Here is a 25,977-nt window from a genome sequence, read left to right as displayed (position 1 = left end):
CTGGGACCAGGCTAGGCATATGGTACAGGGAACAAAAGGTGAGTCAGAGAACAATAGGAATAGGCTGGTCCCAAATCTCCTTTGGCTGTTGTAATGCCAAACAATTACCGTTAAAGGAGTTTGCAAGGCAGCACAAAAAAACCTGCAACCAGCCCAGCATAGGCTCGGGTACAGGGAACAACAGATCAGTGAGACAACAATAGGAGGAGAGCAGCAGAGGACCAGAGGTGACTAATGACTAGCTGAGAGGGGATGAGAGAGGGACGAGAGGGGAGGACGAGAGGCCACTGACTTGTTCTTGATGTGCTGCAGGGAGCCCAGACACCTGAACTGACCCTTCACCATGATGGCCAGACGGGTGCAAAGCGCCTCGCACTCCTCCATACTGCAACACACATACAGTAGAGGTTATAGAGGGAAAATTAACCATTATCTATCAGAATATACAGCAACACACACAAACACATTTTAGTTTAGTTGACCATTTTAAAAACACATAAAAAACACATGCATAAATAAAATCACTGAGGATGAGACAATGAAGTCAGAGACGTATTTCCATTGTTGTCCTTATGATGGGAGATTACTTATTATTATAAACTGGGTGGTTCGAGCCCTGAATGCTGATTGGCTGGAAGCCGTGGTATACCACAGGTATGACATAACATTTATTTTTACTGCTCTAATTACGTTGGTAACTAGTTTATAATAGCAATAAGGCACCTTGGGGGTTTGTGGTATATGGACAATATACCATGGCTAAGGGCTGTATCCAGGCACTCCGTGTTGCGTTGTGCATAAGACCAGCCCTTAGCCATGGTATAATGGCCATATACCACACCCCCTCGGGCCATATTGCTTAATTATAAACTGGGTGGTTCGAGCCCTGAATGCTGATTGGCTGAAAGCCATGGTATATCAGACCGTATACCACGGGTATGACAAAACATGTATTTTTACTCTTCTAATTACGTTGGTAACCAGTTTATAATAGCAATATGTCACCTCGGGGGTTTGTGGTATATGGTCAATATACCACGGCTAAGGGCTGTATCCAGGAACTCCGCATTGCGTCGTGCTTAAGAACAGCCCTTTGCTGTGGTATATTGGCCATATACCAGACCCCCTCAGGCCTTATTGCTTAATTATATAACTCCTACAGTATACTGTGTAGCTTCACTGAAACCCAGTACCTTCCCTAATTTTATGATCACTCAATATCTTTATTATAGATACCTTTTTTTGAAAGTAATGGGATTGTTGAGTCGTTGGAGATGTAGGGAGGTTTACCTGTGAGAGGTGAGAACTACAGCACACTTCCCCTTGACTTCCTCTGAGATGATCTTCCACAGGTGACGTTTGGAGCGAGGGTCCATACCTGAGCTAGGCTCGTCCTGAGGAGAGAGGGACAGAGGGAAGAGAGGAAGAGGAGAGGTGAGTTCAAGGGAGATGGAATAGAGAGGAGTGAATGCCTGATGCTTGACCCATGTAGCGGTCTCACTTGACTTATGTAAAGGTGAGGTAAGAGACTGTCTGTCTGAAGATGTCGTAATATGGACACCATACATGGGAATGAGATAAGGATTGCTCTTTGTGTTGTTCTAATCTAAGGCTTGCACTGGAGGAGCAGCAGCAATATGTTTGCTTCAGTATGAGGCCATAGCCGCGGGAAATAGGGGTGCTGAGGGTGCTGCAGCACCCCCTGAAATATCAGAATTAAAAAAATATTAATAAAAAATAAAATCACAAAAGTAGTACACTGGGCCTTTAATAGTCCTGTATTAGCAGACTGATATAGCCATCTGCAGCACACCCAAACTACTTCCCATGGCTATGTATGAGGCTGATTTCTGATGATGTCCTAAAATGGACACCATACAGGGATGAAATGAGTATCTGCAGCATTGTGTTAGCAGTAGGTATGATGATGTCACACTGTTAATATGACAGATTGATGAATGGGTGTTGCTCTCAGATGGGTCCTCAGACTGCTCACCAGCAGCCGTGTGTGTGTGTGTGTGTGTGTGTGTGTGTGTGTGTGTGTGTGTGTGTGTGTGTGTGTGTGTGTGTGTGTGTGCGCGCGCATGTCCTCCTCACCAGCAGCAGTATATGTGGGTGTCCTATGAGTGCCAGGGCAGTGGAGAGCTTCCTACGGGTTCCACAGCTGTAACTGTCACTGATGGTATGTCTATGGTACCCCAGCTCCAGCTTCTTCAGCAGGTAATTGACCACCTGGGAGGGAGAAAGGACAAGAGAAACCAGTTTGGGTCAACAACAAAAAATCCAGTTACGTATATACCTATTATGGAGAATACATACTTTATTCTCCATTTTGTGAGAAACTGAAATTTGTCTAAAGACCATTTTGGGTTAAAAACAGAGACCAAGTTATGTACTGTAAAACTTCAAATGCAGTCTCAAATAGCCGCCTGTCCCTTTTTTTCAAGCCGAGCATCGGCACACATTTCAGCAAATAAATGTTTCAAATAAACCGTTTAGGAGTGAACTTCAGTCAGTACCGTAAATATTGCGCAAAAGAAGATAAAGGAGAGCAACATCATTGCCATGGATGATACAGCAGTGTGGTTCGACATGGTCGGCTCATCTACGTGGTATACAAGGCTCAACGAGTGAGAGAATCAGGGGTGTATGATAGGCAGCCTAGTCTGATCTGCAATTGATTTGTTATCATAATATTTATACTGGTCATACTGGTCACAATAAACTGTGGTATTCTTTTCAACATTTTATTGAGCAAAACCTGTGTGCATTGAGGAAATAGACGCCTGGCTCAAATACAAGCCTGTTTCTAATAAGCACCGGTTGTGTTCAGTGATTGAAGCAAATAAACGCCCAGGCTGTTACTTGAAGTTTTACAGGTATACTGTATACCTATAATGGAGAAATGTTAAGAAAAGAAGAATAGGATACTGTATTGTTTTGTGAGAAATTTAAATGTGTCTTCTGCCTAGTTAAAGAGAACATTTTGGGTTAAAAAGCACCGGGGTCCAGCAGTTAAATACCTGTTACCAAGATGAATATCTAGTTAGACTTTTCCACCATGCATTTTTAATGAAGTTTGGCCATCAAGGGTGGGTTTGTTTGTGTGCTGTATTATCTCCTCTGTCTTCTATACCTATGTACATTCTGCAAGCTTAAACCAGTCTGAGGGAGAACATAGTCTGCTTGCAATTTATCAATTTAAACCAAAAAAGCTATAAGCTTGAGTTGACTAATAAGCAATTGAAAGTGACTGAGAGCAACAACACTTTGTATTATGTGTGCATCAAAGAAATTAACTACAGTATGCTAGACTTTTTGTTGCATTTAAAATAATCCATATTACATGCACCATCAAAAACCCTAGACAGTGGAGGTGCTCTAAATGCAACTGTTTTATATTCATTCTACACTAAGGCTCCTTCAAAGCAATCTTAAGCATGAGCTATTTTCCCATAGGTCGACAACATTTACACATGATTGTCTTTTGTATTCCTGGTTAATAGTCCTGAGCAGAGATATAGAATGCCTTTCAAAGTCCACACCCTTTAATTCCTGAAAAATCTCTCTGGTCCGGCCCAGGTATACCTCTATAAACTGTGTATATAAACAGCTTTTTGTGGTCCTCTGTAGCTCAATTGGTAGTGCATGGCGCTTGTACTCCAGGGTAGTGGGTTTGATCCCCGGGACCACCCATACGTAAAAATGTATGCACACATGACTGTAAGTCGCTTTGGATAAAAGCGTCTGCTAAATTGCATATTATATTATATTTCATTATTATTATATATTATTATAACATATGTGTTCCATGGATAAAGACACAACATCAAACAACTGTGAATTTTGAATGATTATCTAGCTAAAACATTGATAAGAAAATATCTAACAGTTAGTTCAAAAGTATGTTCGGTCTCCTAGATTGTGCTAACAGTAGGTGTACTAACAGTTAGTTTAAAAGTGCTATTTTATTCTCTCTTCAGGTGGCCTTTACCACTGACCTATAATGTCTCCCCTCATTAATAGTGGCTAAACCATGTAAATATGAAACAACCCCATTAAGGCATTAGGCCCTTGTCTAATTACCTCAAGTTATGACTGTCTGATGAAGAGCATTACAGAGGAGGGAGGCTATATATAAACCAACCTATCCCTGTGAATTAATTAAGACTATAACCACTGTTCTGTTGTTATGGAAATTGTTGTCATCCCCTTTCTCTCCTCCTCCACCTCTCTCGCTCTCTTTCTCTCCCATCCTCCACCTATCCCTGTGAATTAGCTTAAGACTATAACCACTGTTGTTATGGTCATTAAAGCCATTGTTCGTTCTCTCTCTCTACCTCTCTCCCTCTCCCTCTCCATATCTGTGTGAATTACCTAAGACTAGCAGCCACTGTTGTTGTGGACATTAAAGCCATTGTTGTCATCATCCTGAACGGAACAGAGAATGGTAACGACAGCAGTAATGGCCAGAGCCCTTGTAAGGCTCTGGTATAATGGATATTATGGCGAGTCATCAGCATCATTTCTGTGTCTGATTGGCTGTTTGTATCTATTGGTGACATCATTGAGGTTGTCAGAGCCTATCAGTGTAATGGGGCTGAGGTGTCCAAATTGAAAGGATGGAGAGGGAGAGGGAGGAGGGGAGAGGGAGGTTGAGCGAGAGAGAGGGTGGGAGAGGGAGCCCTTGAGAGATGCTAGTCATCCTCAAAAACCCACAGTCAAAGGATGCTAGCTTTTCCCCCTTTGTAAGCAGATCTGGGTCATCATGTATGTGTTATTCTCTACAAATATAATTCAATTTCTTTGAAAATGCTTTGAATGAGCTCACATGTGACTTGTGACCTCTCTTGTGACATGTCAGATAGAAAAAAAACTAAAATCTCATCATCTTTGACTGTTCTCCATGCAGACTTCATCAGTAATACAGCGAGAGAGGAAACATCAGAAACACTCACTCTCCATAATAATCATGGGAGAATGAATGCACAGATTGATTAGCTTTCTGAGTGATGAATTAGGTGGAGCAGTGCCTGCGGTGAACTGTCAAACATGATCCTCTCATCATAGCATGATCTCTCTGCTAGGAAGAAAAATCAATCTGGATCCATTGATACATCCACTACAGTCTGTCTTAATTGGAAAACAGAGGTAACCAAGCACAGCTCTGTCTAAACTACACTCAACTTTATACCAGCCCGGTGTACTGTATCTTTAAGGGTTCTTCACTAGGTTTCTCAGTCTTACTCATAGTGAGTGTTCCAGCATTTAGTACTACAATAGCTAGTGATTAATCTTTTATCCTTTCTGATCTGATTCTAAAGTGGATCTGTTGATGTTGTTCTGTGTGTTTTGATGGACCGCAAAGGATAAAAGGAGTACTGTTAGGCCTACTGCTGATAGGTAGCTCTCTCTGCTCTCTCCCTCCCCTCTGTCTGTCCTTGATTGCAGGAGTGAAGTCTGGTGTGCGGGAGTCAGGGTTCCAGCTGCAGCTCATTCACCATATCACCTCAGCCTTTAAGACCCGGTCAAACTTACCACTCATCGTCAGATCATAGTCAAGACGACCATATATTTGGAACCTGACTCCTGCCTCCGCTTCACTCCTGCCACCACCATCCTGCTCTCCATTACCGGACCTCTCTTTTGGACTCACCACGGACACTAGGACATTACGGTACCACACCTGCCCTGATCTGGATCTGTTACCCTCCCTGTACCTGGACTTGCTCTTCCCATATATTTGGAAACCTGGACTGTGAACATTGTAAATAAACCTGTTAAAACTTCTCTGGCTTGGTGTACTTGTCTGCATTTGGGTTCTTATCCAGTTAAATCGTAACAGTATGATCTGACCAACATGAACCCAGCAGACAGTAGCTCGGATACCACCCCAGAGTGCACTCAAATTTGGACTGCCATAGCCAATCAGGGCATTTTACTTGGCCAACATGATACCCTGTTTAAAACGATTGCTGAGGACAGTCAGGTGCTGCTTAATCAGGTTCAATTACTCTCCAATCAAGTATCTGCCCTTACTACCCCTTCAGCCCAGATCAGAGAGCCTTTTGTTCCTGCTCCAGAGCGCTATGACGGGAACATGGGAACCTGTGGCGATTTTTTGACTCAATGCTCGTTAGTGTTTGAACAACAGCCCCTCACCTACGCCTCAGAAAGAGCCCGTATTGCCTACCTTATCAACTCTACTAGCGGTTCCGCTCGTGCCTGGGGATCCGCGGTCTGGGAGAGTCAGTCGGACATTTGCAACGCTTACGTTGCCTTCACCACGGAGATGAGGAAGGTTTTTGACCACCCCGTACGAGGCAAGGAGGCTGCGAAACGGCTGTTTTCTCTTCGGCAGGGGGCTCGTAGTGTGGCGGAGATGGCAGTGGAGTTTCGGACTTTAGCAGCAGTGAGTGGTTGGAATGACGAGGCATTACAAGGAGTGTTCATCAATGCTTTGTCTGAGACCTTAAAAGATGAATTGGTGTCATATGATGAATCGCCTACGCTGGATAATCTTATTTCACTCACTATCAGGTTGGATAATCAGATTCGGGAGCGCCGCCGGGAGAGGAGTGTTAGTTCCAAGCAACCTGTCTGTCATCAACAAACTCCTCCCTGCATCGTCCCTACGGAGAGAGCCGTATCTTCCCGAGTCGATACGAGGAGCACTGAACCCGAAGCCATGGAGGTGGGTCGTGCACGGTTGTCCTCAGAGGAGCGTGCACGTCGTATTCAGGCTCGGGTCTGCCTGTATTGTGGAGAAGCTGGTCATTTCGTTCCTTCCTGCCCAGTTCGTCCGGGAAAAGGGCCGGCTCATCATTAATGGGAGAAGTTTTGGTGAGCCGAGCAGCGGATTCTTCCTCTTCTCCCCGCATTCTGCTCCAGGCATCCCTCCAGTGGCAGTCCCAGAATTTCTCTGTTAGTGCGCTGATTGACTCTGGTGCCGACGAAAGCTTTTTGGATAGAGAGTGGGCTCAACAAATGGCTTTGGAGACTGTTCCTATGGACTGTCCGCTGCAGGCTAAGGGTCTAAATGGACAATTGTTGACCCGCATTACCCATCAGACTGTTCCTGTTTGTCTTAGAGTGTCGGGAAATCATCAGGAGAACATTCAATTCCATATTATCGACTGCCCACAGACTCCCCTGGTCCTTGGTATCCCCTGGCTCATAAAACACAATCCACACATTGATTGGGTGACAGGTAGCATTGTTTCATGGAGCACATTTTGTCATGTGAATTGTTTGTGTTCTGCTCAGACTCCTGCCAGTACTGTGCCTCAACCTCCACTGGAGTCCATGGATCTTTCTGCTGTTCCTGACGTGTATCATGACCTGGCATCCGTTTTCTGCAAACACAGAGCTACTTCTCTTCCTCCTCACCGGCCTTACGACTGCGCCATTGACCTCCAGCCAGGAGCCCCGCTCCCCCAGCAGTCGCCTGTACAATCTCTCCCGGCCGGAGACGGAGGCTATGGAGAACTACATTCGGGACTCCTTGGCGGCAGGTATTATGCGTCCTTCCTCGTCACCTGTAGGAGCGGGATTCTTTTTTGTTGCTAAGAAGGATAAGACCCTCAGACCCTGTATTGATTACCGTGGACTTAACAACATCACCATTAAGAACAAGTATTCTCTGCCTTTGATTAATTCTGCTTTTCCCCTCCTTCATGGTGCTACCATCTTCTGAAACTGGATCTACGAAATGCGTATCACCTGGTGCGCATTCGTAAGGGGTGATGAATGGAAGACTGCCTTCAACACACCCTTGGGACATTTTGAGTATCGGGTTATGCCTTTTGGGTTGTCTAATGCCCCTGCTGTTTTTCAGGCACTAGTCAATGATGTCCTTCGGGACATGTTGAATCGGTTTGTTTTTGTCTATCTGGATGATATCTTGATTTTCTCAGAGTCCTCCCAGGAACATGAACTGCATGTGCGCCAGGTGTTGCAAAGGTTGTTGGAGAACAAACTGTTTGTGAAGATGGAGAAATGTGAATTTCATGTGTCTGAGACCTCTTTTTTTGGGTTACATCATAGCTCAGGGGAGCTGCGGATGGACCCAGCTAAGATCTCTGCTGTCACGGACTGGCCAGCTCCCTCTACCCGCAAAACAACTTCAACGATTCCTGGGGTTTGCGAACTTCTATAGGAGGTTCATCAAGGACTACAGCCGCATTGCGGCGCCACTCACCGCTCTCACCTCCATCTCACGACCGTTCGCTTGGAATGAAGGGGCCGAATCAGCGTTCGAAGAACTGAAACATCGCTTCGCCTCGGCTCCCATTCTGATGCAGCCGGACCCCGACCGCCAGTTTGTCGTGGAGGTGGATGCATCCGACACTGGGGTAGGTGCAGTGTTGTCACAACGTTCTCCGGAAGATAACAAACTGCATCCCTGTGCTTTTCTCTCAAGGAAACTTTCTCAGGCAGAGAGGAATTATGATGTTGGAAATCGTGAACTGCTCGCCGTTAAGCTGGCTCTCGAGGAGTGGCGACATTGGTTGGAGGGGGCGGAACAACCCTTCATCGTTTGGACGGATCATAAGAATCTGGCTTACCTCCAGTCAGCGAAGCAGCTCAACCCCCGTCAAGCCAGGTGGGCACTATTTTTTGGGAGATTCAATTTTTCTCTGTCTTACCGTCCTGGGTCACGCAACGTCAAGCCTGACGCCCTGTCTCGTGTTCATTCGGCTGTTGATACTGGTAGTAACCCTGAACCCATTTTGCCTCCTACCTGCAGTATTGCAGTCATCACATGTGACATCGAGGGGATTGTTAGACAGGCTCAACATCATCAAGCTGACCCTGGGAGGGGTCCTCCTAACCGGATGTTTGTCCCTGAGTCTGCTCGCTCCCAGGTACTTCAGTGGGCTCACTCGTCTCCCCTTACCTGTCACCCTGGAGTTTCGCGGACCCTTGACTTTGTGCGACGGAAGTTCTGGTGGGCCACGATGGAGGCGGACACTCGAGCCTTCATTGCTGCTTGTATGGTATGTGCACGAAGTAAAAACTCCACCCAGGCCAGCGCTGGTCATCTACGACCTCTACCTATACCCAGCCGGCCCTGGTCGCATATCGCTATGGATTTTGTCACTGGACTTCCCCCCTCATCTGGTAAGACTGTCATTCTTACGGTGATTGATCGTTTTTCTAAGTTCGCTCATTTTTTGGCCCTACCTAAACTGCCCACTGCCAGAGAGACGGCTGATATTTTGGTTGAACATGTGTTCCGCTCTCATGGTCTACCCACGGATATTGTCTCTGACAGGGGTCCCCAGTTTGTCTCCCAGGTGTGGAAAGCTTTCTGTAAAGCTTTGGGCATTACATCCAGCCTGTCCTCTGGATATCACCCCCAGACCAACGGGCAAGCCGAGAGAGCGAACCAGGAGATGGAGACCGCACTTCGCTGTGTCACTGGGTCTAACCCTGGGTCATGGAGCTCCATGCTCCCCTGGGTGGAATATGCTCATAACACCTTGACTAACGCTTCCTCTGGTTTGTCTCCTTTTCTGTGTGCTCTGGGTTATCAACCTCCCCTGTTCCCTTCCCAAGAGAGGGAACTTGCGGTACCCTCGGTGCAGTCCCACATGCGCCGCTGCTTCAAGGTCTGGAGGAAGGCCAGGGTAGCTCTGTCCCGAGCTTCGGCGTACATGCAGAGGCAAGCCAACCGTCACCGGTCCCAGGCTCCCGGTTACTCTCCTGGTCAAGAGGTATGGCTGAAGTCACGGGACCTTCCATTGAAGGTGGAGTCTAAGAAGATGGCGCCTCGTTTTATAGGACCGTTCAAGATACTGTCTATTGTTAACCCCTGCGCGGTTAAGCTACAGCTTCCTGCCTCCCTACGGGTTCATTCCACCTTTCATGTTTCCCAGATTAAGCCTGTGTCGGTTAGCCCTTTGTGCCCGCCCTCTCGTCCCCCTCCTCCGCCCAAGATCGTGGGTGGGGGTCCGGTCTACACTGTCCGGCGACTTCTGGATGTTCGCCGCCGAGGTCGTGGTTTCCAGTACCTGGTGGATTGGGAGGGTTATGGTCCCGAGGAACGTTCCTGGGTGCCCAGGAGCTTCATTGTGGATCCTGATCTGGTCCGAGAGTTTCATAGGTTACATCCCGATAAACCCCGTCGGCCGCCAGGTGGCGTCCGTAGAGGGGGGTACTGTTAGGCCTACTGCTGATAGGTAGCTCTCTCTGCTCTCTCCCTCCCCTCTGTCTGTCCTTGATTGCAGGAGTGAAGTCTGGTGTGCGGGAGTCAGGGTTCCAGCTGCAGCTCATTCACCATATCACCTCAGCCTTTAAGACCCGGTCAAACTTACCACTCATCGTCAGATCATAGTCAAGACGACCATATATTTGGAACCTGACTCCTGCCTCCGCTTCACTCCTGCCACCACCATCCTGCTCTCCATTACCGGACCTCTCTTTTGGACTCACCACGGACACTAGGACATTACGGTACCACACCTGCCCTGATCTGGATCTGTTACCCTCCCTGTACCTGGACTTGCTCTTCCCATATATTTGGAAACCTGGACTGTGAACATTGTAAATAAACCTGTTAAAACTTCTCTGGCTTGGTGTACTTGTCTGCATTTGGGTTCTTATCCAGTTAAATCATAACAAGTACAGTATCAAGATAGATGTCAATCTTTACTTTTTTTATTTTGTTATTCTGTTATGTTGATGTTCTCCATGCTTTGATGAGAGCAAAGAAAGAAGGAGTACCTCAGTACATAGCTAGATGTCAATCTTTTATTTTCAGATTCTGAAATTGTTCTGTAGATGTTGCTCTCCGTGCTTTGATGGAAAGCAAAGGAGTACAGTACCTAGCTAGATATGGGTCTTTTCTTTTCAGATTTTAACGTTGTTCTGCAATGGTGATGTTGTTCTCTGTGTTTTGATGAAAGCTAAGTGTCTTGTTGTGGGTGTAAGGGAGGGCCATATCGCAAACAGATGGGAAACACAGTTACCCAGATCCTAGATGACACAAGCCACCCTCTACACGGTCACAAAGATAACAAAAGTCCCCTGTGGTTATGGGATGTCTTACCCGGTCTATCTCCCTCTTGGAGATGCCTCGGATGCGGGCGTAGAAGTACAGGTGTTCCTCCCCTGTCAGCAGGTCATCCAGAGCGTCCACTTGGGGACAGTAGCCGATGTTGATGCCCTCGTTACGGCAGTCAATGATGTCAACCATCCTCCTGAAAGCACGCACGCAGAGAGTGATTTAAAAGAGTGTAAGAGGTCTCTCAGGATACGGTTCTGAATAATACAGGCAGGCGACATGAGAAAAGTATACTTAAATATTATTTTTTATCTCACAAGCGCATAATTGCAGGGGATTATCCAATAGATAATATGCTCAAATCCATTAATGAATGGATATTTGTAAAATACATTGCATTCGGAAAGTATTCAGACCCCTTGACTTTTAACATTTTGTTACGTTACAGCCTTGATTAAATTGTTGTTTTTTTCTCATCAATTACACACAATACCCCATAATGATGAAGCAAAAACAGGTTTTTTTTAATCAATTTTTGCTAAATAAATAAAATATGACATTTACATAGTATTCAGACCCTTTACTCAGTACTTTGTTGAAGCACCTTTGGCAGCGATTACAGCCTTGTGTCTTCTTGGGTATGATGCTACAAGCTTGGCACACCTGTATCAGGGGAGTTTCTCCCATTCTTCTCTGCAGATCCTCTAAAGCTCTGTCAGGTTAGATGGGGAGCATCGCTGCACAGCTATTTTCAGGTCTCTCCAGAGATGTTCGATCGGGTTTAAGTCTGGGCTCAGGCTGGGCCACTCAAGGACATTCAGAGACTTGTCCCGAAGCCACTCCTGCATTGTCTTGGCTGTGTAATTAGGGTCGTTGTCTTGTTGGAAGGTGAACCTTTGCCTCAATCTGAGGTCATGGCATTCAGGCCAAAGAGTTCAATCTTGATTTCATCAGACCAGAGAATCTCGTTTCTCATGGTCTGAGAGTCCTTTAGGTGCCTTTTGGCAAACTTCAAGCGGGCTGTCATGTGCCTTTTACTGAGGAGTGGCTTCCATCTGGCCACTCTACCATAAAGGCCTGATTGGTGGATGGCTACAGAGATGGTTGTCCTTCTGGAAGGTTCTCCCATCTCCACAGAGGAACTCTGGAGCTCTGTCAGAGTGACCATCGGGTTCTTGGTCACCTCCCTGACCAAGGCCCTTCTCCCCCGATTGCTCAGTTTTGCCGGGCGGCCAGCTCAAGGAAGTGTCTTGGTGGTTCCAAATTTCTTCCATTTAAGAGTGATGGAGGCCACTGTGTTCTTGGGGACCTTCAATGCTGCAGAAATGTTTAGGTACCCTTCCCCAGATCTGTGCCTCGACACAATCCTGTCTCGGAGCTCTACGGACAATTCCTTCAACCTCATGGCTTGGTTTTTGCTCTGACATGCACTGTCAACTGTGGGACCTTAGATAGACAGGTGGATGCCTTTCCAAATATGTCCAATCAATTGAATTTACCACAGGTGCGCCAATCAATTTGTAGAAACATCTCAAGGATGATCAATGGAAACAGGATGCACCTGAGCTCAATTTCGAGTCTCATAGCAAAGGGTCTGAATACTTATGTAAAGACAGTATTTCTGTTTTCTATTTTTAATACATTTGCTAACATTTCTAAAAACCTGTTTTCGCTTTGTCATTATGGGGTATTGTGTGTAGATTGGTGAGTAAAAAAATCATTTAATCAATTTTAGAAAAAGGCTGTAACGTAACAAAATGTGGAAAAAGGGAAGCCGTCTGAATACTTTACGAATGCAGTGTATAAGGTAATGTAACACATATTACACCATAGCCTTACCCATCCCAGTCCTTGATCTGTGCTGTCCCTTCAGTAGGGCTGATGTCTCCAGTCAGCATCTTAAAGGTGGTGGTCTTTCCTGCTCCGTTCACCCCCAGTAGACCAAAGCACTGCACAGCACAACCACACTCATGTCAAGGACCAAAGCAGCCGCTGTACCAAACTCCAATAAATAGCTAGAACAGACTCAGAACGACACTTAACTTGGACTCATCCTCACTTATAACTTAAAGACTTGGACTTGCCTTAGACTTGCCTAAAGTGACCTATTGGCAAATCTGATAGTGACTTCATAAACCTTTGTGAAGGGTGTGAATGTTGCAGAATCAGACGGAGCCGGAGTTTACCTCCCCAGCAGGAATGCCCACAGACAGCCTCTTGACGGCCTGGATCTTCTTGGCCAGGTGTTGGTAGACCTTGGTCAGCTGGTTGACCTGTAGCAGGTCAGTAACGGCCGCTCCGCTGGTCACACGTTGGCACTCTGCCACCACGTCCTCATCCTCGTCCTGGGTATCAGACTGGGGCACTGCCTTCTTGGGGAAGATTAGGATCCTATGGAGGAGAGGGATGGAGGGATGAGGAAGGGATACAAAAAAAAAGTTGTATTGTCACAACGGATAGATGCAATGAAATGTTTTACAGGGTCAGCCATAGTAGTACCGTGCCCCTGGAGCAAATTAGGGTTAAGTGGCTTGCTCGAAGAAGGAAGGAAGGGATCATAGGAAGGGGTAGAGGTAGATGTGGAGAAAGAAAGTGAGAGAAGATGCGTATGAGGATAACAGCAACAGAACAACTCAGCAACATATGGGGACCAGAAATGTACGCTATTCCACCATTGACCCTCTAGCCTGGTGTGTGCCATCTTGCAAACTCATATGGTCGTTGCCATGCCATAGGAGTTGGTAAGACAGCAAAAACAGATCTGGGACCAGTTTAATTGTGCCCTACATGCCCACCATGCCTCCCACATCCATATATCATCATTGCCCATTCCAATCTGCTATAGTTCTCTATCACCACAGCAGGCTCACCTGACTTTACGTATGAGCCACTTGTTGAGCAGCAGACGCAGGGTGAAGCCAATGAAGCCTTGGAGGAAGAGGGAGACGAACATCCAGCCCAGCATGTCCATGGCGAAGGGGTTCTTATAGGCGTCCACTCCATACACACTGAGGATCTGAACCTGCATCTCAACCCTGGCCAGCTCCATCAGGCCGTTCCCAAAACTAAACTGGGGGAAGATCAGGAACACATTGGACAGGATGCGGTACACCTCGTGTATCCTCTGTGGAGAGAGAGAGAGAGAGAGAGAGAGAGAGAGAGAGAGAGAGAGAGAGAGAGAGAGAGAGAGAGAGAAGGAAAAATAAAGAGGGAGAGAGAGATAGAGGTGTAAGCACTTCATGCAGGAGCTGGAATATCTAATAACCCGCAGAAGGGGTGCTCAGTCCTTGGAATGTCAACTAGGTAAACAAAGACTGAGTTCCACTATTGAACAATATTGAAAGGAAGATGCCATTCAAAACCCTTATTTGTTCACCTAAGAAGAACAATGCTTTATCAAACCTAAAGAGTAATGGACTCTTCAATATAAAAAGGCAATCAGAACAAAAGTTTTTCAGGGAAATATCTTTTCAACATGGCTCCAGTCATAAAATGGCTCCTTCAGTCATCTCTACATTGTACTGCTCACCTCATCGTTCTCATTGAGTTGTCCCAGGAAGAAGACGACGGAGGTGGAGATGATGGTGTTGGTGCTGATGAAGAGGTTGATGCACACGTAGCTGATGAAGGCCATCTCTGCATCCTTAAAGACCCCTGACAGCAGGTACATCCACGGGAATGTGGCAAACCTGAAAACCAGATGACAACATGACACTTGTCACTTGTCAGACATGTTGTTTAATGCATGAGACGTTTAGTCTAATGACAGACTGTTAAACATAGCTAGCTAGCATACGTGATATTTGGTTCTGGGTTCTGATATTATGAGATGGTTACTCATTACAACTATCAGCCTTTAACTTGCAACTAATCTCTTGTGAAAGACTCCGTGGATGTGGTGCTTGATGTGAAGGCAGGGATTTTTACCAGAACATGTGGGTGGTTCTGTAGTGGGGAGCAGCTGAATCTGATGTTTCCACTAGCTCAGACTTCGACACTTTTGCCCCCACAACTAGATGGAATAGAGCTAGTGCACGTAAGATTTAATTTTCTGGCTTCTGAGATTAACTTGCAACAGATGACGAATGCATGATTTGCTTAATCTCGTTATAATTGACTCAGTGGAATGACTATATGAAACAAGAGACCAAGCCAGAGAACTTTGAAAAATAAATAAAAAATAAAATAATAAAATAAACTTTAACTCCATTTTCAAGGAGGGTAAACACTTACACCACAAAAAGAGAAGAAGCTAAATTAGTTCCTTTATAAATTCCCCCATGGTGAGTCCCCCTCTCCTCTCACCTCTTACTCTAAATGATCTGCCTTTTTCTTTTGATTGGGGTGCCTGGGTCAAGGGAGAGTATGTGCAGAGAGAAGTGAGTGGGAGAGAGGAGAGGGGGAGAAAGAAATAGAGAGAGGGGGGAGAAGCGAGTGAGAGAGGGGGAGAGATGAGAGGGGGGGGGGGCTGTAGGGCAGTCAGACTGGTTAAATAGGAGAGAGAGACTATCTGCTCCAAGCCATGATGCCACACAGAAGCAGAGAAACCAGTCCAGAGTATGTACAGACAGACAGACAGACAGACAGACAGACAGACAGACAGACAGACAGACAGACAGGCAGGCAGGCAGGCAGGCAGGCAGGCAGGCAGGCAGGCAGGCAGGCAGGCAGGCAGGCAGGCAGGCAGGCAGGCAGGCAGGCAGGCAGACAGGCAGACAGGCTGCTGTGAAAGGGGAATCACACTGAAGTAGGCTCTGCATTGATGGAATTCTGCTTCACATTCTACCTTGCGTGAAATAGACTGTGGTCTTAAGAAAACACGTACAGTAGCAAGCAGCCACCCATCACTTATTGACAAGAAATGGTTTCATCCTTTGATAAAACCTCCTACCTGCTTGAGCTGGGGAGCTACTGTATATATGGTACTCAAGGAAAGGTAGGTGTGATCCTCGAACAACTGAGATCCTTCACCTCTGACATGGATAAGGGAACCTGTATTGTGTGTGTGTGCAGTCACTATGGTAATAGAAACTGCTGAGGCAGCCACTCACCCAAAGTGTGTGTGTGTGTGTGTGCATGTGTATGTGTATATCCGTCCATCTGTGTGTGTGTGCGTGCGTGTGTACTTACCCAAACATGACCAGCAGCAGACTGACAGCAGCAAGGTTCTGCCTGTCATTGAAGGCTGGGAGCTGGAAGGCTGCTATCGCGGCAATTGAAAGAGCGACTGGGAGCATGTATAAGGCCTGGAGAAACAGCAACACATAATGCTTAACACACCGTAGTACACTGGTCGCTTAAATACATCACATACGTCAAACTGTAGAATCACTGCAACTGCCTTTTTCAATAGTGGAAATAAATCAAGTCCTATTCATTTAACAGCTGAACATCATATTCTTGTCTCTACAATCCCAAAACAAATAAAGAAAAGGTGTGGGCCGTAGTGCTGTCATTGACTGTATGAAGGAAGTACAGGATGAGCAACATCAAGAATCTCCTGGCTAGCATTTTTGGACAATGCAGCAATGCTAGTGGAAATGTATTGTACAGTGCCTTGCAAAAGTATTCATCCCCCTTGGCAATTTTCCTATTTTGTTGCATTACAACCTGTAATTTAAATGGATTTTTGTTTGGATTTCATGTAATGGACATACACAAAATAGTCCAAATTGGTGAAGTGAAATGAAAAATCACTTGTTTCAAAAAATTATAAAAAATAAATAACGGGAAAGTGGTGCGTGCATATGTATTCACCCCCTTTGCTATGAAGCCCCTGAATAAGATATGGTGCAACCAATTACCTTCAGAAGTCACATAATTAGTTAAATAAAGTCCACCTGTGTGCAATCTAAGTGTCACATGATCTGTCACATGATCTCAGTATATATACACCTGTTCTGAAAGGCCCCAGAGTCTGCAACACCACTAAGCAAGGGGCACCACCAAGCAAGCGTCACCATGAAGACCAAGGAGCTCTCCAAACAGGTCAGGGACAAAGTTGTGGTGAAGTACAGATCAAGGTTGGGTTATAAAAAAATATCAGGAACTTTGAACATCCCACGGAGCACCATTAAATCCATTATTACAAAATGGAAAGAATATGGCACCACAACAAACCTGCCAAGAAAGGGCCGCCCACCAAAACTCATGGACCAGGCAAGGAGGGCATTAATCAGAGAGGCAACAAAGAGACCAAAGATAACCCTGAAGGAGCTGCAAAGCTCCACAGCGGAGATTGGGGTATCTGTCCATAGGACCACTTTAAGCCGTACACTCCACAGAGCTGGGCTTTATGGAAGAGTGGCCAGAAAAAAAGCCATTGCTTAAAGAAAAAGATAAGCAAACACGTTTGGTGTTTGCCAAAAGGCATGTGGGAGACACCCCAAACATATAGAAGAAGGTACTCTGGTCAGATGAGACTAAAATTGAGCTTTGTGGACATCAAGGAAAACGCTATGTCTGTCGCAAACCCAACACCTCTCATCACCCTGAGAACACCATCCCCACAGTGAAGCATGGTGGTGGCAGCATCATGCTGTGGGGATGTTTTTCCATCGGCAGGGACTGGGAAACTGGTCAGAATTGAAGGAATTCTTGAGGGAAAACTGTTTCAGTCTTCCAGAGATTTGAGACTTGGACGGAGGTTCACCTTCCAGCAAGACAATGACCCTAAGCATACTGCTAAAGCAACACTCGAGTGGTTTAAGGGGAAACATTTAAATGTCTTGGAATGGCCTAGTCAAAGCCCAGACCTCAATCCAATTGAGAATCTGTGGTATGACTTAAAGATACACCAGCGGAACCCATCCAACTTGAAGGAGCTGGAGCAGTTTTGCCTTGAAGAATGGGAAGAAATCCCAGTGGCTAGATGTGCCAAACGTATAGAGACATACCCCAAGAGACTTGCAGCTGTAATTGCTGCAAAAGGTGCCTCTACAAAGTATTGACTTTGGGGGGGTGAATAGTTATGCACACTCAAGTTCTGTTTTTTCTCTTATTTCTTGTTTGTTTCACAACAAAACATATTTTGCATCTTCAAAGTGGTAGGCATGTTGTGTAAATTAAATGATACAAACCCCCCAAAAATCCATTTTAATTCCAGGTTGTAAGGCAACAAAATAGGAAAAATGCCGGGGGGTGAATACTTTCGCAAGCCACTGTATCAGTTAGCCTAGCATGATGTGTTGACGTAGTCCTACCATGTCGTAGAAGAAGTTGATAACCCAGTAGAAGGGTTCTCCTATCCCAGAGATGTGCTGCAGTCTCTTGGAGCCGCTGTGGTGCTCCTGGACCTCGTAGATCACGAAGCTAGCCGTCATAATGGAGTAGCCAGTCAGGGCACACATAGCCACCAGGATATGGACCAGACCTTGCACCCTGGAGAGAGAGAGAGAGAGAGATAGATAGAGAGAGAGAGAGAGAGAGAGAGAGAGAGAGAGAGAGAGAGAGAGAGAGGGAGGGAGCGAGAGAGAAAGAGAAAGAGAAGAGAAAAAGAGAGAGAGAGGTCACTAAGCTAGTGGACCACACAGCCAAGTGTCCTCTTATAGGCAGAAGAGGAAGGAGAACTGCTGATGTAAAATGGGCTTTATAAATACATTTGATTGATTGATCGATCACAGAGCCAAGTGTCCCATGTTTATTAGTCCTCCTATGAAAAGTCCTGTCCTTATTTGACAGGCCTGAAGACATTGTTAGTAGGTTTCCAGGCCAGCTGAGCCAGTAATTAATTTGAAGGGTTCATTGGAGAAACTCACAACAAACAGGATTTCATTAATAATAAATAGTATCTCGCTAAGAGAGATGTTCCAACTCCAGCAGTGACAAGATAATAGCCACGAAGAAGAAATTACTGTTTTACCAACACCACCTGCCAGAGCTCTCCTACAATTTATTAATCGAACCAGCTGCTTCCTGCTATTGAGACGTCTATGTGATAAAGATATTTTAAGAGGCATTGATGAGAAGCGTCATGGGGTTGTCAGATTCATAGGAACTGGCTGAAGCTCTTTAAGATATCACCTACTGAGTCTTTGTCTTTGATGCCTCCCCATTCAAGTTCACTCAGCTAGATTCATGCCTCCCCTTCACTTATTTTGTTTTTGAGCTAGCTACCCTACATGATTGGTGTTCTGCCTCCCTCTTCATTTCATTTTGGCTAGGCTGCAGGAGAACCACGGACAGAGGACCATGGACAAAGATAATATGTTGGACGAGGATATCTGAAAAATGAAAGAGAATCACTGGCAGAGGAACAGAGAGACAGGCTGTAGTATGTCCTGTAGCCAGAAGCACAGACAGTCTTATTATCAATATGACCAACAGGCCATACTGAACCCCACTAAGGCAGATACATGAACACCATAGTAAGGATGAGACATCATTTGGGGTCATCTTTAACTCTAGTTAGGCCAAAAATGATATTAGACACAACAAATATTAGCTAGTGATTTTTCATTTCTCATCTGAAGGAAAAGTTAAGATTGAAGTTAAAATAACTACAGCAGTTGAGACTCAACAGATCTTTGATAATAATGAATGTCTTCAGAACCCCTTGATCAAAGCAGTGACCTGCTCCCTCAGAACAAAATAACAGGCTTTGGGCTAACGTTAGACCAGTGTGTGTGTGTAGTCGGGGGGGCTGCCACACTGCATAGCCTAGTCAATTAGGTCAACTAGTAACAGTAGACACAACAAATATGAGCTATTGATTGTGATTTTTCATCTGAAGGAAGAGCAAAAGTTGAGGTCACAAAACCTCAAGAGATCTTTGATAATGATGAAAGTATTGGAGAACATCTTTCTCAACGCAGGGTTCTGTCCTCTGCTCTGTCAATTCCTCTCAGTCTGAAAAAAACTGAAGCTAACCCAGGTTGTGGGTGGGGGGATACTGCCGTGATGCATAGCCTACAACTGAGAAGAACAATCCCAGGTCCCTAAAATAGCCTGCAGTCAGTATTAAAAACAGCCACGGTCAGAGAAGTGGGAAGCTCTGTGAATCAATCAACCTCTGCACCACCCTGAGTAGTAAACACACATAGGCTAAGTCCCAAATGGCACCCTATTCCCTACAAAGTGCAATACTTTTGACCAGAGCACTATGGACCCTTTTCAAAAGTAGTGTACTATATAGAGAATAGGGTGCCATTTTGCACACATCCACATTATATTTGGCCTACTGTCTGCTGTCTGTCCCTGATCAATAATGCCAGCTCAGGAAAATCCATTTATCAAATCAGAAATTGGTAAATACAGCAAGTCAGATTACATTAGGACTTTAATTTAAATGTCAGAGTTAGTCTCCACATAATCCTTGTTATCTCAGTCTAGCGCTAGACTGGTTTCCTTTTGGAGATATCAACTCAGGTTAATGACAGTAATAAACATTGAAGTATCTTTAGGTATGCCAGGCAGACACCGGATCATCAGGCTTTGGCTCCCCAACCAAGATAGAAGCAATCTCACAAGCACCAATGAAAGTTTGAATTAAATTTTTTTTTGAAAGGCATGGTAACTCCGTTTAGCGACAAGCAACATAATTTGTAGAGAGAGAGAGAAAGAGAGAGAGTGTGTACTGTGTTCTTACATGGCATCTTCTTCTTGTACTTCACCAGGATAGGGATGACTGGACACAGTGATGGCTGTTTAGACACAAAAACAGAATCACTTTAGACACATTCATAAGATAAAACCATGACACTGCACAGATATACTGAACCAACGATAAAACAAAAGAGTCAGCCAGGGTAGCACTAGACACAATTCTCTAGATTTCTCCTCCCTCTCCTTCCTCCTCCTCGGCCTATGTGAGTCTACAGGTTACATTTGAATGATTGCATTCCTTCCTTCCTCCCCTCGGCTCCCTTATTGACTGGGCTGGGGGGGGTTGTATTAATCTTGCCCGGGGGCAGACAGTAAATCTCAGGTGGTGCTGAAATAAGGCTAAAACGCCAGTCTGCCTGCCTCAGTCCCTGAGTACACCTCTCAACACTCCCTGATTGGTATTCAGCCTGCATAGTGATGGTAGACTGAGGAGAACACACTACTGCCCCCTGGCTTTAAACAATGGAACTGACCTAACTATGACCCAACTTTGAACACTTTTGCGCATGGATTTAACAAATGGTGGAAACCCTCCAGCCAATGTTTACACAATCCACTGCTTTTAAATCCATGGCAGGGAGTGTGCAAATGCACACTTCTGGAAAAGGGTGGCAAATTGAGCCTTTCAGCCTATAGGATCCAAATGGGTGCGAAGCTATCCTGTGATACCCAAAATATCCATCAGATTATATAATGACAGACAGAGGTCTCTCTAAATGTGACAGGGGCCTCTCTCTGAAAACTATTTTGAGAGGGTGTGTGTGTGTGTGTGTGTGTGTGTGTGTGCCTAAAACCTTTCAGCAGATTAGCTTGGTTTTAAAGCTTGGCTCTGATACATACAATTGGATTTGAGAGTGAAAGTGATTCCAGGTAGTGTGGCTGATCGGTGTGAACCCCCTGAGAAGCTAGCTTCAGCACACCAAGTTTTTAATACTGTTTATCAAATTACAATTGTTATGCTATCCCTAGAGCTGGTGCATCACAATTCTTCAAGTAGCATTTCCAAGCTCTGATTTGATGAATTAGTGGCGCGTGAAACAGGCTCCTGGTGTCTTTAGAGATAAAGCTGTTGTTTTCTTTCACAGAAATACACTGCTCACCGTAATTCTGTGGGTCCTTGCCGGCTGGAAGGCTGGTACGTAGGATGAAGTTGTTGAGGCTGTTTAGGTATGCAGGCATGGTATGGTGACCCTCAGGGTTGTACCAGACCTAGAAGACAAGAAAACGCACACACACACACACACACACACACAGACAAACGTTCAAGTTCAAGTAGACACACACATTCATGAATATCTCAGGATTGCAGCACATGCTTCTCGACATTTCTACTTCTAATTCTCTAGTAATAAGCTTATCTTGAAACTTTCCAGAGGAGGTGTCTAAGTCTAAATCACTAGCATCATTACCCCATTTCAGATTCAGACAAAAACATAATTGCTGCGAGTAGCTGCGATTAACAATGTTAACGACGACATTGATGGTGTAATAATTCCGTCCCATCTTGGTACAGTGCTTAGTGCTTCCGTATCATAACGGCTCCAATTAGGAAATCATGGCTAATTTAACCACTATACATCACAACAAGATAGCCTGGTCCTAGATCTGTATGTGCTGTACTGTATAGCCAACTGCTACAGTCATTATCACGCCAAGCAAGACAGCGCAAACAGATCTGGGACCAGGCTACCAACAAGAGACATACTAGGACAGAAGAGCAGTTAAGACTGTAGTTATCTTGGTGGGGGTAAGGACAGGGTTTTTTATTATGTACAGTTGAAGTCGGAAGTTTACATACACTTACAGTGGGGGAAAAAAGTATTTAGTCAGCCACCAATTGTGCAAGTTCTCCCACTTAAAAAGATGAGAGAGGCCTGTAATTTTCATCATAGGTACACGTCAACTATGACAAACAAAATTAGATTTTTTTTCTCCAGAAAATCACATTGTAGGATTTTTAATGAATTTATTTGTAAATTATGGTGGAAAATAAGTATTTGGTCAATAACAAAAGTTTCTCAATACTTTGTTATATACCCTTTGTTGGCAATGACACGTTTTCTGTAAGTCTTCACAAGGTTTTCACACACTGTTGCTGGTATTTTGGCCCATTCCTCCATGCAGATCTCCTCTAGAGCAGTGATGTTTTGGGGCTGTTGCTGGGCAACACGGACTTTCAACTCCCTCCAAAGATTTTCTATGGGGTTGAGATCTGGAGACTGGCTAGGCCACTCCAGGACCTTGAAATGCTTCTTACGAAGCCACTCCCTCATTGCCCGGGCGGTGTGTTTGGGATCATTGTCATGCTGAAAGACCCAGCCACGTTTCATCTTCAATGCCCTTGCTGATGGAAGGAGGTTTTCACTCAAAATCTCACGATACATGGCCCCATTCATTCTTTCCTTACCTACTGTGAAGCACGGATCAGTCATCCTGGTCCCTTTGCAGAAAAACAGCCCCAAAGCATGATGTTTCCACCCCCATGCTTCACAGTAGGTATGGTGTTCTTTGGATGCAACTCAGCATTCTTTGTCCTCCAAACACAACGAGTTGAGTTTTTACCAAAAAGTTCTATTTTGGTTTCATCTGACCATATGACATTCTTCCAATCCTCTTCTGGATTATCCAAATGCACTCTAGCAAACTTCAGACGGGCCTGGACATGTACTGGTTTAAGCAGGGGGACACGTCTGGCACTGCAGGATTTGAGTCCCTGGCGGCGTAGTGTGTTACTGATGGTAGGCTTTGTTACTTTGGTCCCAGCTCTCTACAGGTCATTCACTAGGTCCCCCCGTGTGGTTCTGGGATTTTTGCTCACCGTTCTTGTGATCATTTTGACCCCACGGGGTGAGATCTTGCGTGGAGCCCCAGATCGAGGGAGATTATCAGTGGTCTTGTATGTCTTCCATTTCCTAATAATTGCTCCCACAGTTGATTTCTTCAAACCAAGCTGCTTACCTATTGCAGATTCAGTCTTCCCAGCCTGGTGCAGGTCTACAATTTTGTTTCTGGTGTCCTTTGACAGCTCTTTGGTCTTGGCCATAGTGGAGTTTGGAGTGTGACTGTTTGAGGTTGTGGACAGGTGTCTTTTATACTGATAACAAGTTAAAACAGGTGCCATTAATACAGGTAACGGGTGGAGGACAGAGGAGCCTCTTAAAGAAGAAGTTACAGGTCTGTGAGAGCCAGAAATCTTGCTTGTTTGTAGGTGACCAAATACTTATTTTCCACCATAATTTGCAAATAAATTCATTAAAAATCCTACAATCACTCAGCTACACAGCGGATGCCTACTAGACTGTTCCTTTATACAGTACCCCATCCTGTTTATCGGTTTAGCCTCAGCCCAAACTTTCGTCGCCATTACCAGCTGTTGTCTTAGCTCTCTCGAATAACACCTGTGATTGCTTTATGCCTCTCTCCCATGTCAATATGCCTTGCCTATTGCTGTTTCGGTTAGTTCTTATTGTACTATTTTACTGTAGAGCCCCCAGTCCCGCTCAACCTGCCTCAGATAGCTCCTTTGTCCCACCCCCCATACACGCGGAGACCGGCTCAATCGGTGCCTCCAGTGATGCTATCTCTTTCATCGTTACCCAACGCTTAGGTTTACCTCCACTGTACTCATATCCTTCCATATCCTTGTCTGTACATAATGCCCTGAATTTATTCTACAACGCCCCTTTTATTCTCTGTACCCAACGCACTAGAAGACCAGTTCTTAAAGCCTTTAGCCATATCCTTATTATATTCCTCCTCTGGTGATGTAGAGGTTAACCCAGGCCCTGTAGCCCCCAGTATCACTCCTACTCCCCAGGCGCTATCATTTGTTGACTTCTGTAACCGTAAAAGCCTTGGTTTCTTGCACATTAACATCAGAAGCCTCCTCCCTAAGTTTGAGTTATTCACTGCGTTAGCACACTCCGCCAACCCTGATGTTCTAGCAGTGTCTGAATCCTGGCTTAGGAAGGCCACCAAAAATTCAGAAATGTCCATCCCCAACTACAACATTTTCCGTCTAGATAAAACTGCCAAAGGGGGCGGAGTTGCAATCTACTGTAGAGATCTTATTATCCAGGTCTGTGCCCAAACAGTTTGAGCTTCTACTTCTAAAAATCCACCTTTTCAGAAATGTCTCTCACTGTTGCCGCTTGCTACAGACCCCCCTCAGGCCCCAGCTGTGCCCTGGACACCATATGTGAATTGATTGCCCCCCATCTATCCTCAGAGTTCATACTGCTTGGTGACCTAAACTGGGATATGCTTAACACCCCGGCCGTCCTACATTCTAAACTAGTTGCCCTCAATCTCACACAAATTATCAAGGAACCTACCAGGTACAAACCTAAATCCGTAAACATGGGCACCCTCATAGATATCATCCTGACTAATTTACCCTCTAAATACACCTCCGCTGTCTTCAACCAGGATCTCAGCGATCACTGCCTCATTGCCTGCGTCCGTAATGGGTCCGCGGTCAAACGACCGCCCCTCATCACTGTCAAACGCTCCCTAAAACACTTCAGCGAGCAGGCCTTTCTAATTGACCTGGCCCGGGTATCCTGGATGGATATTGACCTCATTCCGTCAGTAGAGGATGCCTGGTTGTTCTTTAAAAGTGCTTTCCTCTCCATCTTAAATAAACATGCTCCATTCAAAAAATGCAAAACTAAGAACAGATATAGCCCCTGGTTCACCCCAGACTTGACTGCCCTTGACCAGCACAAAAACATCCTGTGGCGTACTGCATTAGCATCAAATAGCCCCCGCGATATGCAACTTTTCAGGGAAGTCAAGAACCAATATACACAATCAGTTAGGAAAGCAAAGGCTAGCTTTTTCAAACAGAATTTGCATCCTGTAGCACTAACTCCAAAAAGTTTTGGGACACTGTAAAGTCCATGGAGAATAAGAGCACCTCCTCCCAGCTGCCCACTGCACTGAGGCTAGGAAACACTGTCACCACCAATAACTCTACGATAATCGAGAATTTCAACAAGCATTTTGCCTTGGCTGGCCATGCTTTCCACCTGGCTACCCCTACCCCGGCCACAAGCTCTGCACCCTCCGCTGCAACTTGCCCATGCCCCACCCGCTTCTCCTTCACCCAAATCCAGATAGCTGATGTTCTGAAAGAGCGGCAAATCTGAACCCCTACAAATCAGCTGAGCTAGACAATCTGGACCCTTTCTTTCTAAAATTAGCCGCTGAAATTGTCGCAACCCCTAATACTAGCCTGTTCAACCTCTCTTTCTTATCGTCTGAGATCCCCAGAGATTGGAAAGCTGCCGTGGTCATCCCCCTCTTCAAAGGGGGTGACACTCTAGATCCAAACTGTTACAGACCTATATCCATCCTGCCCTGCC

The 25,977-nt window shown here is 45.4% G+C and overlaps 1 protein-coding gene across 2 annotated transcripts in view; it reads right to left on the bottom strand.

The window, feature by feature from the left end:
- Positions 1-25,977, bottom strand: part of abca12 (ATP-binding cassette, sub-family A (ABC1), member 12) — a 69,824-nt gene that overhangs the window by 3,988 nt on the left and 39,859 nt on the right. For both annotated transcript variants that reach the window (XM_041844712.2, XM_041844713.2), the window contains exons 44-55: positions 21,712-21,820; positions 20,595-20,649; positions 18,211-18,388; positions 16,139-16,254; positions 14,538-14,697; positions 13,879-14,132; positions 13,195-13,399; positions 12,848-12,957; positions 11,054-11,204; positions 2,098-2,232; positions 1,291-1,394; positions 293-385 (exon numbers count right to left, since the gene is read on the bottom strand). In XM_041844712.2, the coding sequence (XP_041700646.2) occupies positions 293-385; positions 1,291-1,394; positions 2,098-2,232; positions 11,054-11,204; positions 12,848-12,957; positions 13,195-13,399; positions 13,879-14,132; positions 14,538-14,697; positions 16,139-16,254; positions 18,211-18,388; positions 20,595-20,649; positions 21,712-21,820 (1,670 nt within the window). The remainder of the gene's footprint in view (positions 1-292; positions 386-1,290; positions 1,395-2,097; positions 2,233-11,053; positions 11,205-12,847; positions 12,958-13,194; positions 13,400-13,878; positions 14,133-14,537; positions 14,698-16,138; positions 16,255-18,210; positions 18,389-20,594; positions 20,650-21,711; positions 21,821-25,977) is intronic.

The sequence above is a fragment of the Coregonus clupeaformis genome, chromosome 23, assembly GCF_020615455.1.
Source record: "Coregonus clupeaformis isolate EN_2021a chromosome 23, ASM2061545v1, whole genome shotgun sequence".
NCBI classification, from domain to species: domain Eukaryota; kingdom Metazoa; phylum Chordata; class Actinopteri; order Salmoniformes; family Salmonidae; genus Coregonus; species Coregonus clupeaformis.
Note: the sequence above shows the minus strand (reverse complement) of the source record. Positions and strands in the feature narration are given on the sequence as shown.